At 29.2% G+C, this 19,723-nt stretch overlaps 1 protein-coding gene across 1 annotated transcript in view; it reads right to left on the bottom strand.

Annotated features, from left to right (window-relative positions):
* Window positions 1–19,518, bottom strand: part of LOC106469473 (AP-2 complex subunit alpha-like) — a 67,094-nt gene extending 47,576 nt beyond the window's left edge. Inside the window, exons 1-6 of the mRNA XM_022398955.1 lie at window positions 19,331–19,518; window positions 17,195–17,281; window positions 11,519–11,587; window positions 10,705–10,847; window positions 8,558–8,751; window positions 4,230–4,461 (exon numbers count right to left, since the gene is read on the bottom strand). Coding sequence (XP_022254663.1) covers window positions 4,230–4,461; window positions 8,558–8,751; window positions 10,705–10,847; window positions 11,519–11,587; window positions 17,195–17,258 — 702 coding nt within the window. The 5' untranslated portion in view covers window positions 17,259–17,281; window positions 19,331–19,518. The remainder of the gene's footprint in view (window positions 1–4,229; window positions 4,462–8,557; window positions 8,752–10,704; window positions 10,848–11,518; window positions 11,588–17,194; window positions 17,282–19,330) is intronic.
* Between the last annotated feature and the right edge of the window lie 205 nt (window positions 19,519–19,723).

Raw genomic sequence — 19,723 nt, 5'->3', positions numbered from 1 at the left:
ATGCAAAGTAATTTTGATTTTACAATAAAAAATACTTTTATGCATCAGAAAATTGTCAAATTTTACATGCAAAATCTTTATAACCTCCTAATAACCTCCCGATAATTATCAAATGTTTTCTTTAGAAAAAACTTTTTACTTTATCTGTTATTTTCACTACTGTATCTCAGTATGGGTTTGGTCAGTTTGACTGATCTCATAACCAACATGAAAAATTAGGAAATAGATATACAGTACATTGTTCGAGAATGACTACATATTATAACAAGAAACCATATATGTTTAGTCTAAATAGCTTAAATCTCATAACATTATACATCTATGTATATATATTATTTTATTAACCTTTCAGCCACATCTGACTAACATTACAGAAGTTGCAATGATGTAATGCACGTGCACTCATGTTACTGTATCCAATAGCATAATACTGGTCTTTACAAAATGACCTATATTTGGTTTGTTCTAGTGAACCAGTATTTTGCAAAATAAAGTCAAATTTCACTTATAATACATTACATATATATATTATTACTATTTACATATAAATTCTTAAATTTCAGTTATTTTTCTTAAAATATAGAACATTTAAATAAATAAATACAGAAATCAATGATTTTTTTAAATTACAAACCTTGTACTCATTTTCCCATTTACCGTAATTTGCTAGGCCTTGTCAAATTTCACACATGGATGATGTAAAACAAAATATTTTTTTTTATAGGTTTTATATATGCATTTTGAAACAACCAAATATTATTAATTACTCTATCAATATCACAGAATTCCACTGTAATTTATCAGGCTTACTAACTAAACTGCATTTGGGTAAAAAAAAAAGCTTTTTGAACATTATTTTCACTTATCCCTTCCTTCCGAGATTCAAGAAAAGGAAATAATCTTGTGAGCTTTCCACCTTCTAGAGACTGAGAAAACCATATTGGGTGAGGGGATGGACACTAAGTTTTCGACTGGTTATTCACACATCAAAGACAGAAGTAGTTGTACATAAGCAAGTATTTCCATAAATGAAAGAGGTGAGTGGGGCCCACTTTGTTTGATTTGCTAAATGTAATATCTCAGAAAACAGAAAAAAATAGGAGGTTCTTATTTTATATTCTAACTTGTCAATATTGGTAATTTGAGTTTCTAATTCATAAGGAACTAGACTTTGTATTTGGACCAAAGCTGCATTCAACATACAATGTGACACACAAAAATTGATATTTAAGAATTTTGTTTTAATATTTACTTGTAAATTAAGAAATTAACTAATGTATAATGCTAAAATTTTAATTATAATCTACAATATTATATCAAGTTTTGCAAGTCTACAAATGTGATGACATGCCCTTTATCCCTGACTATAGGAAAACCTGCAGCGACAGGGTTAAAGCAAAATTCACCTGAATCCCAATAATGTGTCTCAGACACAAAATTAACTTATTAAGCACTTATATTACAAGTTAGGAAAAATTAAAAGTATATATATAGACATTTCATGAAATAATGGATTACCATAAAACTGGTATCTTTTAATCTTAAACTTCTATTTAATGTTATTTTTACATCAAGTTATAGCAGTGGTCCCAAACATACAGCCTGTGAAAGCCTGATTTGTGGCCCAGACTATGATTACATATTGCATTATTAATCATTATATAATACTCAAGGGTGAGCAAAATTGTATTTGGGGAATGATGTATTCATCAACAAGCTCTAGCATGTTAATTGACTTTATGATCATCATCTGAAGTGGCCAAGTGTGGAAAATAAATGGAGACCACTAAGTTATAGACTAACTAAACAAGGATTAAAAGTACTGATTTAGTAAAGCTCTTTTACTTCCACACATTCAAGCTCAACATTTAGTTTCTTTTAGTATTTTAACCTAATTCTGTTATGGTATGAGCCTTCAAAATAGTTTCTTTCTGTGGTAGACTGGTATTAGCTAGTCTTGGCGAGTGCCATCAAGCAAGGTAATTTTTGTTGTTTTTATTTCGTGGATCTCATTTTCCTGACAACATTAATGTTATATTTTGCATTTAACTGATTTATCCTACTTACAGATTTTAAATGTAACCAATGAAAATGCAAAAAGAGGGCAAACTGGCAAGATCCACGACCAAAAGTTAGCATCAGAGTTAACATCTGAGTAGTGTGATATGCAGATATATCAAATGTTTTCTACCTTCTTTAGTAATATAGGAATTTAAAAAAAAATCATTTATCGAGTTTCTATGTAGTTTTAGCATAAACACATGTTCCAGCAAACTGCATATATTGCCTTATTCTAGTTATTTTGTTTTTTGTTCTTTATAGAAGAAAATGTTTCTTCTGCCTGAGAGAACACTGCAGTAATATATAGCATCAGGGTTGAAAGAATTAACGACTGAAATATCCTTTGCTGGCCGATGTGACATTGTCTGAATGTTAGAGCTAACCAATGCTGTGAAAGAACAAATGTAATAAGGTGTTGTTGTTGACTGGACAAAGAAGCTGAGTTTACCTATTAAACTCGGGTGCACTTTCTTAGGTCAGTTTTCTACATGGAGATCAATGAGTTCAGTCCTACTTTAAAATTGTTTTTATTTCGACAGAAGCCTGACTTGAGAGAGAAAGAAAGCTGTGTAGATAATTACAGTCCAATAGAAATGAACGTATTTTCACATATGGAAATGCTTAGAAAAATTTTTTTCACACCAATTTCAGGTCAGAGGCCAATAGTAACAAAATGGTGGATGTCTATATTTTGTCTATACAGGTACTATAGTATACAAAAAAAAAATAGTAGAAAAATAGTAGAAAAACAAAACAAGAAAACAAAATTTAAATAATACCATAATGACAAATCTGCAGTCTAGAGTATTAAAACTAGTTTTTAAGAGAAAAACATTTCATACAGTACTTTATAACATATTAGAATATCTTGACAATACAAATTACAAAGGGGTTAAAATATGGGAATCAAAGGTAATGAAATACATGAGCATAATGAGACAAAAGGATATAATATGTGAATATGATGCAAGAGGGGAATTTGGCACAATTCTTAAATAGTATTTCAACCCCTTCTCAACTTGTATTGGTGGGATATTTTGATATATTATGAAGTACTATACAAGATTTTTCTCTGTTAACCCCTTCCATGACCTGCCCAAAATAACTTGGGCATTTTCCATGTTACAAAAAATTTCTCATTATATTTTTAACTACTTGCATGTTATCATGTATTAAAATAGCCTATCAAAAACCAAAATCAAAAAAACCCTGCCTTTCTTAAAATTCATTTCCAAAAGGAAACCTGACACAAAAGGGGTTAAAAAACTAGTTTGAATACTCAAAACTAAGGATTTTGAAATAAGGCAAAAGATAAGGAAATCCCATATTCATTTATATTTTTTTAGTAAGAATATTACAATATTTTAAAAAAATACTGCAAAAAGTTAAAATATTTTAATAGGATCACAATGTGCATGAAATTTTCTTAGTTATAATGGTCAAACATTCTAAAATGACTTTATAATAATTATATTTGTTTGTGCAAAACTCTTTATTAGTACATAACATTATTTTGCTTCTGTTGATTCTAATGACCCAAAATTGGTGTCAAAAAATGTTTCTCACATTGCACTACTAAAGCTATTTATTGGAAAAGCAGAAAGTACAGAAAAACTTAAGATAATTTGATTCACAGGATTATAAAATAATCCTTCTGTGAAAAAGAAACCTGTTATTTATAGGACTTATGTTTATATCTACATAACCTGTTAATGAAAACAAAATACAGATGATAAATAATAAAAAGCCAGTCATCAAATGGTGTTTAAATTTCACTTGAGAACCAACACTTTTGTACAATCTGCAATTGTTTAAACATACACCAACAAAATGTAATTTAAAAAAACACAAGGTTTTTTTTATGTAAGAAACCTAATGGATATAAAACCTCATTGGTTATTATTTTTATCTTTAATTCCTTGAAGATCATAGTCATTACTATCAAAAGAACTTCATAGAAGCTACAAAGTATGTCCACGTGACTCATACTTACTCTATAAATTGTTTCAACCTTATGAAATATTGACTTTTACTTTAAATCATCACCACGACATTTGTTTATCTATTCAACTTTTTCAATAAAATTTAACTAATTTAAGATTATTCTTAAAATCCAACAGTCATTCTGCCCTTTTTTCAATTCCTTAACATACCACAGAAACTCATACCCTGCTAAGCCTTGAGACAGCTAGAGAGATGCAACCTTTATACTCATCAGAATTCTTCTTGACAAGAGCATCAATGAGATTAACTGCAGCAGTTACCACTCCCAAGTGCTGGTCATTCAGAAGATGGACAATTCTAGAGGTCCACTCACCACTGGGTATTATATCAGGCAGTGTCCGGAACAGTCGTAAGAGGCAGAGAGCTGCACTTTGTTTTACTACATCAATTGTTTCACTAAAATAAAAATCAACGTATAATGTTAAAAAACAGCATCTGTCAAAACAGTTGGTTAAGTAAAAGAACAAACATGTATCTAGAAACAAGGGATTTAATCACCTAAACTAATTGATTAGTCAAAATTAGTGTTTACAATATTCCAACAATTGATTAATAGAAATTTCAATTATATCAACTGTCTTTAAATCAATCAATTGAAATTACTATTAAACTGACTGTCACACAAATAATAAACTAATCAAAATTAGGGTTTTCCAATTACTGTTTTTGAATATTCCAACTGTCCAAGTAATGTAAATATTGCCACCAAGCTTATTCACTCTGTCACTGTTATAGCAAAGCTAGTTAAGATCCTTTGACTATTTACCACTGTCATTAATTTTGAATTGCTGGCTAAAGGGAATGCAAATGTATTTCCAAAATTTTTGGTAGTCACGTGAAACAGCCATCAACTATTACACATACACACACAAAATTTGGAAACTCCACAAGCCTGACTAATATCTATTATAAATACTTTATTTTTTACAGTGTATGTACCAAGCCTGTAGTTACAGAATATTTTAATTAAGGATTAGACTTGCTGAAGTAACAAGTTTTTGTTTAATGTGGTTTAAACCAGATAACTAATCAACTCATATTACTTGCTGCATGTTTTTTGTGTTGCCCTTAGAAAACAAAATTAATATTATTTATTAAATCAAAAAATATCAATTATACTGCCATTTATCATTTGCTATTCTAAATATATGTGTGTATATATATATATATATTAAGTCTGAAAAGTGTTATTTTTAGTACTGATAACTTAGATTACATCTTAAAGAACTGTGAATAAAGTGTTTGTTTGTAGTTAAGCACAAAACTCACAATGGGCTATCTGTGCTTTGCCCACAACAGGTATCAAAACCTGGTTTATAGTGTTGTAAGTCTGTAGACATACAGCTGTGCACCTGGGGGGGCAAATAAAGTGTACAACATATGTAGTAATGTGTATGATTTTTAGTAAACATGAAATGAGACCCCAAATTCACTATGTTTTTTTAAGCTATACTAGTATTGCACTCTGCACAGTCTAATTCTGCTTTTAAAATGTGATTTCTAGATAAATGCATCCAGAAGCACAAAAAACAGGAGCATAAAAAACAACTTTTTCTGTTATAATAAGAAGCTTATTCCTATAAAAACAAAGTTGGTTGATTTGACCAACCTTAGGACTGTGAAACTATGCATAACTTGGGATTTACTAGATGTATCTTCATTAAATTTGGTAAACTTTTAGTAAATGTTACAAGCCTGCCTTACATAAAAAATCAGATTTTTTATGTTTCTACTAAATATTTGACTATGAATTTTAAATACCTTCATTGAGTCAGTCCGAGTCAAAGATCAAGATCATGTTCATATTTTATTTGTATAATAAACTGTAGAACCTCCTAAGTGAATATCAAGTTTTTCGGTAAAATACTACTCTGAAACTTACTGTACAGAAATCAACGTACAGTTGAAAAATATGAAACAAGATGAATAATGTCATTTCTTCCTATGTACTGACTGCAGTATTATTCAGAAAGTTACAATTTATTTATCTTACCACTTTCAACTGTTAACTTTATTTCACATCCATTATCTTCCACGTTCATGGTTTAACTGACATACCTTGTACCACAGGAGCACTAATTCTTGTATAAAAAGCAATAAATTATAACAGGAACCTGTTAGTTCTTTAATCATAGAGCTAATGTAAACAGCACATGTTCTAGTGATATCCCAATATCCTTTCCTAAGCCTCGCTGTGTCTCACAAATTTGGATGTCCAAAATATTAAAAAAAAATCATGTAGCTTTCTAATATGTATTTTATAAAACAAAAAATATATCAGGTACTAGAACAGAACGTCCCAAAACTATTATATTTCATCCAGCTATCTAAGTAAGCTGTAAATAGGTTAGAAAATTCCATTACTGTTAAGAGCACCAAATGTGATCAACACAAACTATTAATTCTTGTTGGTTGAAAGATGATGTTGGAAAAAACGAATGCATAATTTTAAGATTTATGTACAGGAGAATGTGATCTTTCTATTGGTTATAAACAATAAAGTAAACTGCAAAGCTGATTAGCAAACAATTTTGAAACTCAGAGAAAGAGGGGAGAGGCTTCTCAGGTGGGTATGATAAATTTATTGATATTTCAGCAAATAAAGAAGGTAGGAGGTTAAAATTTTATTGGTCTGAAACTGCAGCGGCCTATGTTAGAAGTTATAAAATTCTGAATTGGAAGAATCAGAGTTCAGATGAACTATGTGACAAAAAGGAAATTTGCTATCTTCTTAAATATTTCTTTTTCAAATTAAGAATTTGAAATTTAATATACAAAGTTGAAGTATAAACTGAGTTCTCATGCTAAGTTTATTGACATACATTGAAAATAAAGTTCCTTAATTAAAGTTTGCATGTAACATTGTAAAAGGTGACAAAATGCACACTTTGAGTTTTTAAGTTACTTATATGGAAAGAGTTAAGAAGCTCAAATACTGCATATTTTTAACTGTCGTGGCACATGCACATCTATCTGTTATGTATAAATCAAAAGGTGACAATTTATATCATTTCTCTAACTTAAATGATTCTCTATCACACACATATATATTTCTATTTCCGAAGAGCCACTGTGTGCACACAATTTAAAATCTATGATCTCAGGATAGATCATAGAAAACAGCCTTATCATAAAGTGACCTTTTTTTTTTTTGGAGTGGAGAGGACATATACAAAACTGGATAATTTTAAGTTTACTTTTTGATCATTTGCAAATACATATTTAAATATGAATAAAGTTTTTCACTAAATAAACAGTTGATGAAGATTTCCAATTTTTTCCAGCAAACAGTGTAAATATTGAACGGATATAGTACGGATGCATGCTATTCATTATTTGTGCTGATAATAAGAACATATTAAGTAACCTTATACAAATTAAACAAATCATAACTGGAAGTAAGAAAATTTATGATAATGAGTTTTAACAAACACTAACATCAAATTTTTCCAGATATTAAATTTTTACAAAATGACATTAATAAAGTTCTGGCTTCAGATTTTTTTTTTCATGATTAGGATTTACTAATCCAAAAAAAAGCATTAAGCAAATTTTAACAAACATAGTGATATTGAAATTGACCTATAACACTATCTTCTAATAATCAAAAATGTATTTCTCAGAAAAACACTTTAACATATACTTTTATTTTTATTGACAATCATATAGTCACCACTCAAAAAACATTATATGAAATGCAGTCATGAAGTATACTTAAACCAGTTTTTAATGGTATTAATTTAGATGACTTAAATAAAATAACACCAAAAAGCATTATGGAAGTTTTCCTATGACAAGAATAATCCTCCAAAAAAGAAATCTTAAGTATAAACAAAACATTGATACCATCTCTGAATTTCTCAATCAGTTTTCTGACAATATGTTAGCAACTATACAAAGATTCCTCACACAATGTTGACTTAAATGTTAAGTTTTCAAGGTTTTATGTCTGAAGATATTCTATAGTTTTTACACTTTCACTTTACCAACTTCAAGGTTTTTCATAAAATATTTGGATGTTAAAAACATACATACTATTCAGAATAATTCCTCTTTGATAGACTAGTCTCTGCAAGATTTCTTTCCTTTTTTATTTGGTTGGTTAAAATCCAGTTCCTCTACTTTTTCTAACCAAAATTATTTTAAAATTCCATGCTTACAAGTTCCTCCAAAATATACCAAAGTTCTTGATAAGGCAGTTGTAAATGTGCTTACTTTCCTAATATAGGATTATTCCAGGGAGCACACAAAGTAAGCATTAGAACATTGCTCTGTTGAAATTGAAAGCATCACACATATACAAAAAAAAAAACATCTTTAAAAATATTTTCTTTTTTTTTTTTTTTTTTTATTAAAAGATTAAGTAGTTTTGTTATAAATTATATGCAAACTTATAAGATGAAAATCTTTGAGACTGAACTGGTAATTAACAAGTTAAAGCAATTTAAGTTAGTAAACTTTATACAAACAAAAATTCTTAAACTTAACACACCCAGAAACTAGTAGTTTTGGAATTTCAGATCCAAATGTTTCAGCCATCTCCCTGCTACCAATGTTAGCAATACACTGCAAAGCAAGATTGACGTGGATGGGGTTTCGAGATGATAAGTCATTCTTAATTGACTGGATAATCAACTTCATTAGTTCATTATTGGCACTAATTAGCACAGAGATAAACAGGTACCCCTAAAAAGAAAATTTGGGAAAAATATCAACTGAATAATCAAACCAATAACTTCATTTTAACCATTTTATACAGCATTCAAATTCATGAGTTCTAACACAAAACATATTTTAATAAGAAACTAGATTGTGATCAGGAATTTATTGTTAAACAAAAATTAAAAGTAATGTAATCTTACTACCAACTCCACTTTTCATTTACTGTTTAATTTTTTAAATATATGTACTTAAACATGAAGTTTCCAAAGATAACTAAAATGTAGCTATAATTTTACAAAACACCTGTTAAAATTTAGGCTTCTAGTTTATTTCCAATTTCAAGCATTATTGTACATGTCATACTACACGTAAATATGGTTTCTGTTATGATAGCAACACAATCATCATTTTCCTTTTTTAAATAAACAAATTTGAAAATGCTCATTTTGCAAGTGAACTGAGAGTGATCAATGAGATTGTTTTGACTGAAATAGTGTATTGTTTCATTTCTTCTAAAAATATTCCTATTTAATACAATATTAACAGACTTCTTTCAAAATGCCTGATGTTTTAAACTAATCAACAGTACATAGTCTGCTCTAAAATTACTTCTACGTAAGCCACAGAATTTACTTCTAAAGAAATAACTGTATAAAAATGCAACATCTAATGGCAACTATGCAATTTCTAAGAATCTTTGAAATGAAATACTTAAAACACAAATGTAATATTTTAAAATTCAAAGCTTGCTTTAACACTTATAGTAGATTTTGCTAACTATTAAACAATTTTTTTAATTTAAAAAAAACTTTAGAAATCTGCAAAAGATACACCAGCAATGATGATTTACTCTGTTAATCCTTAACTTTACCAAGAATTATATTTATGAAATTGTGAACTTAGTATAATTATATTTTAATTCTTTGTTTAACTCTTCCACTGTCATGGGCACATATTTGTCCTTCCTCTAAAGCACTTACAAAGGCACATAATAGTGACAAACTATATACTCTCTGTTTTAGCTTTGATAAGCATGATACTAACCACATGTAACTTTGGATTTCTGTACCACCATGAAAAAAAGTATTCCCCTCAAAACATTACCAGTTTCAAGTTTCAGATAAGTAATGAAAGATAAAAATGTGTCTTTTTATTCTTCATCTAAAAATAAATCTTGCACTGGGAGAGTTCTTTGTACATATAAACATGACAATGAAAGAGCACAGCACTCACCAAAAATCCTTTTGACAATACTGACAGTATTCTGTTTTTCAATCAAAAGCTATGCATAAATCCCAATTTGTAATTGTTTTTTTCTATTTCTATTTCTAAAACTGTATATTTAAGTAATAAAGATTGGTTTGTACCTCAAATCATTTCTCAACTAAAGACTAACCTCACTAAGACATGCACCTAAACATATTGATATTTAGCATAATATTAGTGTGTTTACATGCACACAAGAGATTTCAGCCTTCAAACTTAGTTATGAAATTTAAACAGAATTAATAAGAAAGTATAACAAAGCTGAATTAACACTAACAATGCACACAATAACTGTAAATTTTGCATGTTTTTAACATTTAAGAATTTATTTCTTTATATTTGGAAAGTACCTCATGTTAACAGACACTACTAAGGACAAGATATTAGTGTTGTTATGATGAAACAAATAATCACAGTTTTCTAACTTAAATTGAATAATGATAATAACTACTTTTTAAAGTCACTTTATGAAATACAACTAGTTTGTGAAGTTTCAATTTTTATAAATGAATAAAAAGTGAAATTAAGCCAAATTTCCTATCTAAGTATACTACCACATCTTCTTGAGATTTAAACAAGCAAGTTAATTTTAAAGGCCTAATGCCTGTAATTTGCTCTTCATAAATATAGTTGCTAAACCATTTTTAGAATACAACACAAAAACTGTTAAGATTTTAAAAATCAATTCAACCACATACACTCAATACTTACAATCTGTTTTTCAGAGTACTTATTGGAGCTGAGAAGATTGACAGCTTCCATGTGACCAAAATCAATGTCATGGCCCAGAAGGAAAATAAACAACAACTTGCACACATACTTCTTCTTCTGATATCCATCAAGAGTTCTGTCACCTTTTAGAAACAACAAATGTATGTAATACACATCGAATATTTGCTCAAAAGCTTGGTGCATGTGCAAAAACATTTTGGTAGTGTTGCAAAGTATTAGCTATTTGTTCTGTGAAGAGATGAGTAAGCATTTCTCAAACTTGGAATTCCGAACCTCATCTGCAAGTGTTAACTTAGAAATTACCATTATTACAAATACTAATCAAACAAATTCTCAACAGAAAAAAAAAAGTGATGTGTGAGGTTTAAAATAAAGAGTTATTCTGTAAATAATACAATTTCAAATAAAATTCAAGCATGAAAACAAATTATCAAGAATTACCACGACAGTAAAAATCTTTAAGTTACAAAAAAACATGTCTTGTTTTCCACTTCTGGTACTGCAACCTCTACATCTGTTTTAACTTACAAGCTTTAATCTCTGCTTGAAAGCTATTTTCATACAATTACAGCTTTTTTTCATAGCAATATAATTCTCTCAGTAATCAAAATATTTATTAGAAGTCTAATCAAATGAAGCCAAATAATTAAATATTATTTTACATAAGTTACTTGTATATTACTTAGGTTGTGATAAAATTACTAATACTAAGTGGAGGCCATATTCAAATGGCGATAAAAACCTCACAATATTCATACTAGCATTCTTACACAAATAGATACATAATTTTTACCCCTGAATTTTGAACGGATGTTTGCAAGTTCCTTGTTGATCCTTTTGATTTCTGCCTCTTTACTTTTACCTAAAACATAAACATCAGAAGGTATAATTTGATTTTTGAAAATATTTACCGTAACATCAATAATCTTGTCAAACTGAAAAATGTATCTCACATATGAAAATTGCACAGTGAAGGACACATGAAAAATAGAAACTTCATATGTACTTACAGATGTATGTTCAAGTAATAAAAACATTGATAATTTAGACTAAACATAAGGTATCATAAAACAGGTGGAATAAAATCAGAATTAATGCTTAAATTTAACACTATGAAATGAGAACTGTGGCTTAATAGATTCCAACGTCAAAAATATTTCAAAGAATTCTTACATCTTTACTAGATAAAAATAACAAGGTGTATCAAATAGAAATAATTGTTTAAATCTGAAAACATGAACCATACTCTTCAGGTAATTAACAAACAAATAAAAAAATAATTTCAAAAATTTATTAGTATACACTTTCTCTAATTCTAATATAGCAGACACATAAACAGGCATGTTCTATTTAAACTCAAGGTTCATGTATAAATGTATTTGAAAAGTAATACATATTTTGACTTTCTGTAATTTTATGAAAGTACATTATTATTTATTGAATTCTGAACTTTCTGTCAGCCTTTTTCAGTTAGTAAAGCATTAAAATGTGAAATATAAAAAAAAACAAAAAAAACTCAATCTGAGAAGACTAAATAATTACAGGAAATTATGAAAAGTTTGTATCCAAATATAATATTACGACTATTAAACACATTTTTTGACCTCATTGCACATAAAAGATGTGCACAAATATGTATGTACAAGTCATTATATAAATACATACATACATAGTAAATCTGTATAGTATGTGTAGGAATAGTTACATATCAGTGTTCACTAACAGTGTACATGTAATTTTACTAGATGATGCAAAGCTGAAATACTATCACCCAATGTAACAAAATATATGGTTGTACTGGACATATTCATTAACCTTATATAATACATGTAAATGAATATCAAAAATATGTTGAAAGTAAATAATCTCAGTTACTGAAAAACACCAGGCACAGTATAGAGGAATAAGTCTCAAGAGTTAACAAAACTAATACACATATCACTGTAAGAAAGAAAAACCTTTAGCATAAGGTTACGTTACAATCAAAGTGTCATCTTAAAACACCACTTTAGAGTGTAAGAAAAGTAATACTGTATTAAAACTTGTGTATGTTCTTATTCAGTGAACTTCTAATAGACAAGGAAAGGTACAGAGAGTACAAACAGGTCCACAGATATGCAAAAAAAAAAGAAGAAAGAATAAGGTATAGAGAGAGAGAGCAAAGTGAAATTTATCTTAAAGCATGTCATATATATGTATGTGCAACTTATACATTTGTAAGCTGTATTTATATTTAAAAAAATATTGGTTTTTATAATGGAGTTTCTCTTTCAATATTGAAAGAAATCGGAGTTAATTTTTCACAGAAAGAAAAAATACCCAAAATGTTAAATATAAAACAAATGGTAGTGACAACTTTTTTTTGAGGTGGGGTGGGGTTCTAGCCATATTTCTCAACTCCCACCAAAATGGCATCTTAGTTAGGCCCTGAGCAAGGTCATGTTTGTTAAAATTTCTCGTATTCTTACTCAATTTTCAATATGCAAAGGTTAGCCAAAAAAAAAATAGCAACCCTTTCCTAACTAATGTTTTTTAATTTCAATGAGTTTTATTACAAGACAATGATACAAACATCTCGAAAAATAGCTGTAACATAAACCATGTATAACTTGAAAATAACGTTATTTTTTTCTCTCTAGTTCTAAGCACTTCATCTACAAAGCTGACAAGCATTATGGTTTGGAAATAATCCTTCTTTTTATTAAGCAAGTTATTATTTTATTTAGCAAGTCAAACAGGAAACATAAAAATAACACCATTAAACAAAAGAAGATTGCAGAATAGTAATGTGTGTAGTAAACAAGATTTTATGAGTTTACTAAAACAAAACTTAAATAGGTTTACAAATTCAAGATGGCACTTGGAGTTAAAAACCAATAAAACAGACTGACAACTAAATGGTTGAAAACAAAAAAAAAAGCAAAACAAAATGTTAAATAAAACAGAAATACAACTAACCTAAATTAGATTTACAAAAAATAGAATTACAATAAACTGAGAATAAAGTGTGAACAAACAAGGGAAAAATTAGAAAGATGGATTTCTTAACTTTCCTTGTATAAAGGTGAATAAACAGGAAGGGAGTGATATTAGGAATGCACAAAAAGGAGTTATGCATGGTAGATGTTACTTAACAATGTATTTAAATTAAGTACATGCTGAAAAGTTATATAAAATAAATTAACTGTAGAAAATACTGTAATTGGTAAACCACTGAGTCAACTGTTTTGTTTTATATTTATTGGTAGTATTTTTCTCTTAAAAATAACAAGATTATTTTTGTTACTTGTTCAATAATTTATTCATTAAGCTAAACAAAGCTTTAAATCTTCATCTTTCTGTATACTCACAAAGGTACGACAAAAATATCTGAACAATGTTGTATAATCTTTCAAGCCCATATAGGATTACATGAGATTTATATGGATAAATACATATACTGATAATTCATTAAACACTACTAACAAAACTAATAAAATTAAGTTTGGCAGAAATTCCTATGTTATCTTAAAGTCAATATTTACTCAAGCAAGTTAGGTGCTGATATTTACTCTTGTACTGTACTGGATTTTATTGATGCTGTTATGTGTAAATTTGTTAATGATCCCCTCTTTCTCATATTCTAAACTCATGGTCAGTTTGTACTTGTGATTAAAAAGCCCATAAAAAACACAAAATTGAAAAGGTGTAGTTCAAAATCCATGTACATCCAAAAAAATTACTGTAAAATGAGCCACTTAGAAGCTTTTCACTGATTTCTCCATTAAATGTTTATATGTTTATATCACATATCTATCACAACTAAGAATACATACATATAGCAATGTATTTATTGAGCCATTGATCCACAATAGTTTTCTCAAAGTTAGCTGACACTAAAGATGTTTCTTATCAGCACTTGGATTCAGTTTAAATTACTGCAATGTCTTCACATTTAAGAATACCAAAGATTTTGCAACAAGTTTTAACAACAAAAATATGGTTTCTTTTATAGAAGTCATAAAAACATTACATACATTCATACAAATTTGAATGTTTCCAAAATTTCACAACACAATAAAAGAAGCTTATTGGATTGCTAATCTAAACACTGTTCAACCTTTTGGAATTAATCTAGATCCTGGAATCAGTGATCTCCATTCATTAATTTCATCTCTGTCAGAAAAATAACTTATATTCTTTGCTTATTTTTTTCATGTAATGTGAATGCTGAATTTTCTAAATCTTACTATTTATTTAAGATAATTTTCATACCTGTTTTTATTAACTGATTAGCATAACATATCTTTTTCAATCAGTCTCCAGGTGTCACCTTTATTTTACCTAAACACTTAAGTATAGTTTTAAATATACGTATATTTAGCCATTTCTAAAGTAAAATATCCCTAACACCTTTTCACATACCCTCTCGCCATCGGCTACACTGTACCGGAAATTAGACGCTTATAACAATACATAGAGAAATAGACTAAACATTTCCTGGAAAACTGAATGATCTTCATGACGTCACTAAACTCCCTTTATATATATTCGATTACACCACCATTCCCAGTTTTCCCCTGAAGAGGTTTTGAAAGTGCTCGGGTTATAGGGATTTTATTCATTTCTATATTTGTACACTGTCATATATGTATGTATTATGCAACAACATACTTTACAGTTAATGAAGACCTAGTTGTTTTTCTAACAGCACAGACCTTTAAAAGATGAAGGCTACACATATTTTTCTATTAACTTTTTAAAATGAGAGTATGCAGAATTTTATTGGAGTTATATAGGTGTTGTTTCTTAATTTTATAACAGCCCTACTGAGGAGATTTAATTGAAGTCCCCAATCAATGAGCCTTGAGATACCATAACAGCAAATTGTTTTTGTTCAATCCTTGATTTATCTTAAGGAATGATACGTTAACATTTAAAGCAAGGCTAAATTATATGTACTTGTACTTTATTTTGGAAAACTCCTTTATAAACTCCAACAAAAGTCTTACTTTTAAACATACAATTACATCATTGTTTACAAATTAATGCAACTGCATCCAGTAAGTCCTAGATATAAGGAACAACATGAATGATGCTCTGATAAGAGCTGCTTGAATTTTTATAAAACATGTATAACAATAGACAAATCAATTGAGTAAGAAACAGGTAAAACTATTCAGCTAAAACTGCTGTATTCACCCGATTATAAGGTGATGTTTTTATTATTAATAATTAAGCTGTAAAATTCACAGTCGTCTAATAATTGTGGCCGACCACAGGACCCCTCCCCCTACTCTATCCTGTTACATTCCTGAATGTTCAGATAGCAGCCGTCTATGCATACATGCCAGAAGTTCACTCAAGGTCATTGCTAATTCTTGCAACTAATTCACCTGCAGGCTATTCAGTTACCATACTGATTTAGCTGGTGGATTATTGCTTTGACTGTGCTTGTTTTAAATTTTATAATAATTGTTGTCTGCGAGTCTCATTTCAGTGATCAACCCTAGTGCAAGAATGAGTGACCACATTGAAAGACAGGAAACAAGAAAGTGTCAAAGTAACAAAAGATTACGACAGAGTTATGATGCCAATCTTAAAATTATGATGGTGGGTGACGAAGAGAAAACAAAAAGAACAATTGTACTGCTGCTAGAAAATAATGTGAGGTGTTGGTGGAAACAAGAGACTGAACTCCTTAATGCACATTCTACAAGAAAGGCATTTCGTGGACCTAAAAAAAAAAGACATTACGACACTCAGTTTTTTTTCTCTCCCATAGTTTCTGAATACGGGGGTTGCCTTATATTGGCTCTATAATCAGGCCAATATGGCAAATTTTATCCCTTGTTTGAATTCATACATTTTGGCTACAAAGTCTGCTTTGAAAACAAAACCCCTTGAATTCATAAACTGTTTAGTTACTGTTGACATGCACAATAGTATATCTTATTGAAAAGCCAAATAATGTACCACTTGTATAATATTCCTCAGAAAATTCAGTTTTCTCTAGCTATACAAAGCATGTGAAACATCAAGAACCCCATCAAGAAAAAAAAGAGTATTCTTAAACACAAAAATATTCAAACTTTCATTAAGTTTCACTTAGATACTGCTGAAACAAATAGTACAATATTTATCAGTGTAGTCTTACTTTTGTTTAGCACAAATCCTGTTCAATTGAAATTTTACATTGTAAATGCAAAGTACAAAGGTAATAACCTACTCTAACAATTTAAGTGTTATGATAATTGCAACTTTCTGTGTGTATATATATATATATATATATATATTGCTACAGACAAATCTAGTATTGATCAATTTTTTCAAATTACATGTTGTACAATACTTGATACAATTTTACTGGACAAGTTTTGTGTTTGCACCTTATCTTAAATTTACCAATCTATTTCACTTGAAAACATTTTGGACACTTCAAATACAGTTTACACAATAACAAGAACTAAGAGACTTATCACTGTCTTACAATTCCTGATATCAGAGATGAACACAGCTAAGCCTCTCATACCATCACCTCTAACAGCAGGCATGATGACAAGTCTTCAGTAAGTTCCTGAAAACAGAGCAGTATAATTTTTATTCTCAATAAAGTGCACGGGTTAAAATAACAAAATAAAAAAACAACTGAGGTTGTACTAACAATTTTTAACTCACTATTTCTGAGAAATATCTATACACAGAACAACTATAAAACTCCATACTGGTGGATGAAGGGATCAGTTAGATGGGCCAAATCACCTTGCTCTCTCTCTCTCTTATCTCCTTAATATTAAATATAATAGGCTTCTTCAAGATTTTAGGACAAGTCTCAACAAGACCTGGAACTTGCTTTCAAAAAGTTTACAGAGATTTATTAAAACTTCTAATAAAGATAATAATAAAATTCAAGTTCCTCCCATCTGTAAGTAAACTTTGCAGTTTAGAAATCTCTTGTCCTTCATCAACAAAATCACTAGTAAAACCTTGTTTATACCTTCATATCAATACATGGACAATAAGAGACCATTTGGTCATTCAAGACTTTCCTTACACAACCATCCTTGAGAAAGTAGAAATTTAAACCCACTCTTTATTTTTCAGGAAATCATCTATTCCCTTCTTAAAATCTTGTAAAAGTACTGGCTTCCACTACTGTACACACACTCTTTACAAACAAAACTGGAGCCTAGTTTTCTCCAGTCTATCTTCTTGTTCTATAATCTTGAATATAGCATAAAGAAATCAAATGCCTTTATTCTATCAGTCCCCTGGATAATACTGTAAACTGCAACAATATCACCTCTTACTCTCCTTTTCTCAAGAGGAAATATGAGACCTTAATCTAGCCTTATGAGCTAACTCTTCCATCTCTGGGATCATACTCAAAAAGTTTTCCTCTGAATTCTTTCAAATATTTAATATCGTTTCTTGGATACACTGATGCAGTACCCTAATATGAAATCACTGTGACTGTATGTTACTATTGTTAGCTTAAGTTCTATTTCACATCTCAGCTTGTGAAATATAATTTAAGAATAAAATAAACACAGAAACTTCAACCACTTTTCACAATCACATTTCATGATGATGAGGGACCCACTTCAAGTATGTATGTATACACACACACATACATATATATATATATAAATATATATAAAGTATATAAATAAATCAAGCATAAATCAAGTAACAGACCTAAGGAGATCGAATCATAGTTACTTGTTTTGTGTCTTATATATATATACAACACTTCCATTTAAATTTCAATTACAGATAAAAACTTATTTCCAAGTTTGTTAGATTTGTAAAATATTAAATTTACAAGGAACTTACTATAGGTATATGAATAAATATGATCCATTATGTATGTTAGAATCTATCACCCAGAGCTGGCTGACTTGATTACCATAATTTTTATATGGTAAATGGAAACTGCACAATGGTGTACATGGGCTATTTTGTTTCAGGATTTTTGCCTGAGAAGGGGGAATAAAAAACACTCTGAATTCGTATACATTTACACTTTTTTTGAGACTTTTGCCTTTGAATTTAGTCTCAGACTCAAGTACTTAATCAGTTAAAAAAGTCAATTAATTAGCATCTAATGAAGTCATTAGGGATTAAATAACAAAGACAGAAGAGGAACATTACCCAACACTATCTTTTATCAATTTCTGCTTCCTCTAATGAGTACTCATTAAAGAGTTAGTTTAAAGTAAAATCACGCCTAAGATCGCTAAGCCTAAGCAATATCTACATCATCCAAACGCCGGTCGGTTGACCCAAGTTTTGTTTACCATAATGATACTGATAGCTATTCAGTAATATTTCTAATAATAAATATCACTATCAGTACCACTACTAGTACTTTGGTTTAAATTTTAATACTAATACATTGATACCCTCCAAACTCAAGTTACCAAATCGTCATTTGTATAAACTAAAAACTATAATTATAAATATAATACAACTTACACTTAACCGTTATTTGAACTTTTGCAGTTCTGAATCTTTGACGCTGTTAGTGGTACTATTAGGGTTAGTGTTAGTTAATATTAATAATATTACTAAAACTAGAAGTTACAGCTTACATTACACTTAAGAGATATTGTAAAAAGCTTACCAGTTAAACACTTGTAAAACTTTTGGTTAAAATAAAAGACAAAAAATTCCTGAGGAAAAAAAGGATATATACAAATTATTCTGCACCAGTGCAGACACTTAAACCTAATATAATATATAATAACTGTACAGTGTACTCAGATAAACTGTTTCTTATTCTCTCTCTCCGCAGGTAGAACTGAAAACGAGGCAGAAGAGACACCCACTGCTTTTTATGAATTTCCTTTTCCGGTAATCGAGAACACTGCGCAATTACAAATATATATGGTGACATCATAGACAAAGTAATTAGTTATGCCGTTTTTAATATTTTCATGAAATTCTATATATTTTTGCATTCCATTGTTATAAAGAAGGAACTTTAATTATTCGTTACTCTTATGTTAGTAGCGAT

Source organism: Limulus polyphemus, unplaced genomic scaffold (genome assembly GCF_000517525.1).
Source record: "Limulus polyphemus unplaced genomic scaffold, Limulus_polyphemus-2.1.2 Scaffold97, whole genome shotgun sequence".
Classification (NCBI taxonomy): Eukaryota; Metazoa; Arthropoda; class Merostomata; order Xiphosura; family Limulidae; genus Limulus; species Limulus polyphemus.
The sequence above is the reverse complement of the archived record's forward strand: the minus strand, read 5'-3'. Positions and strand labels throughout refer to the sequence as shown.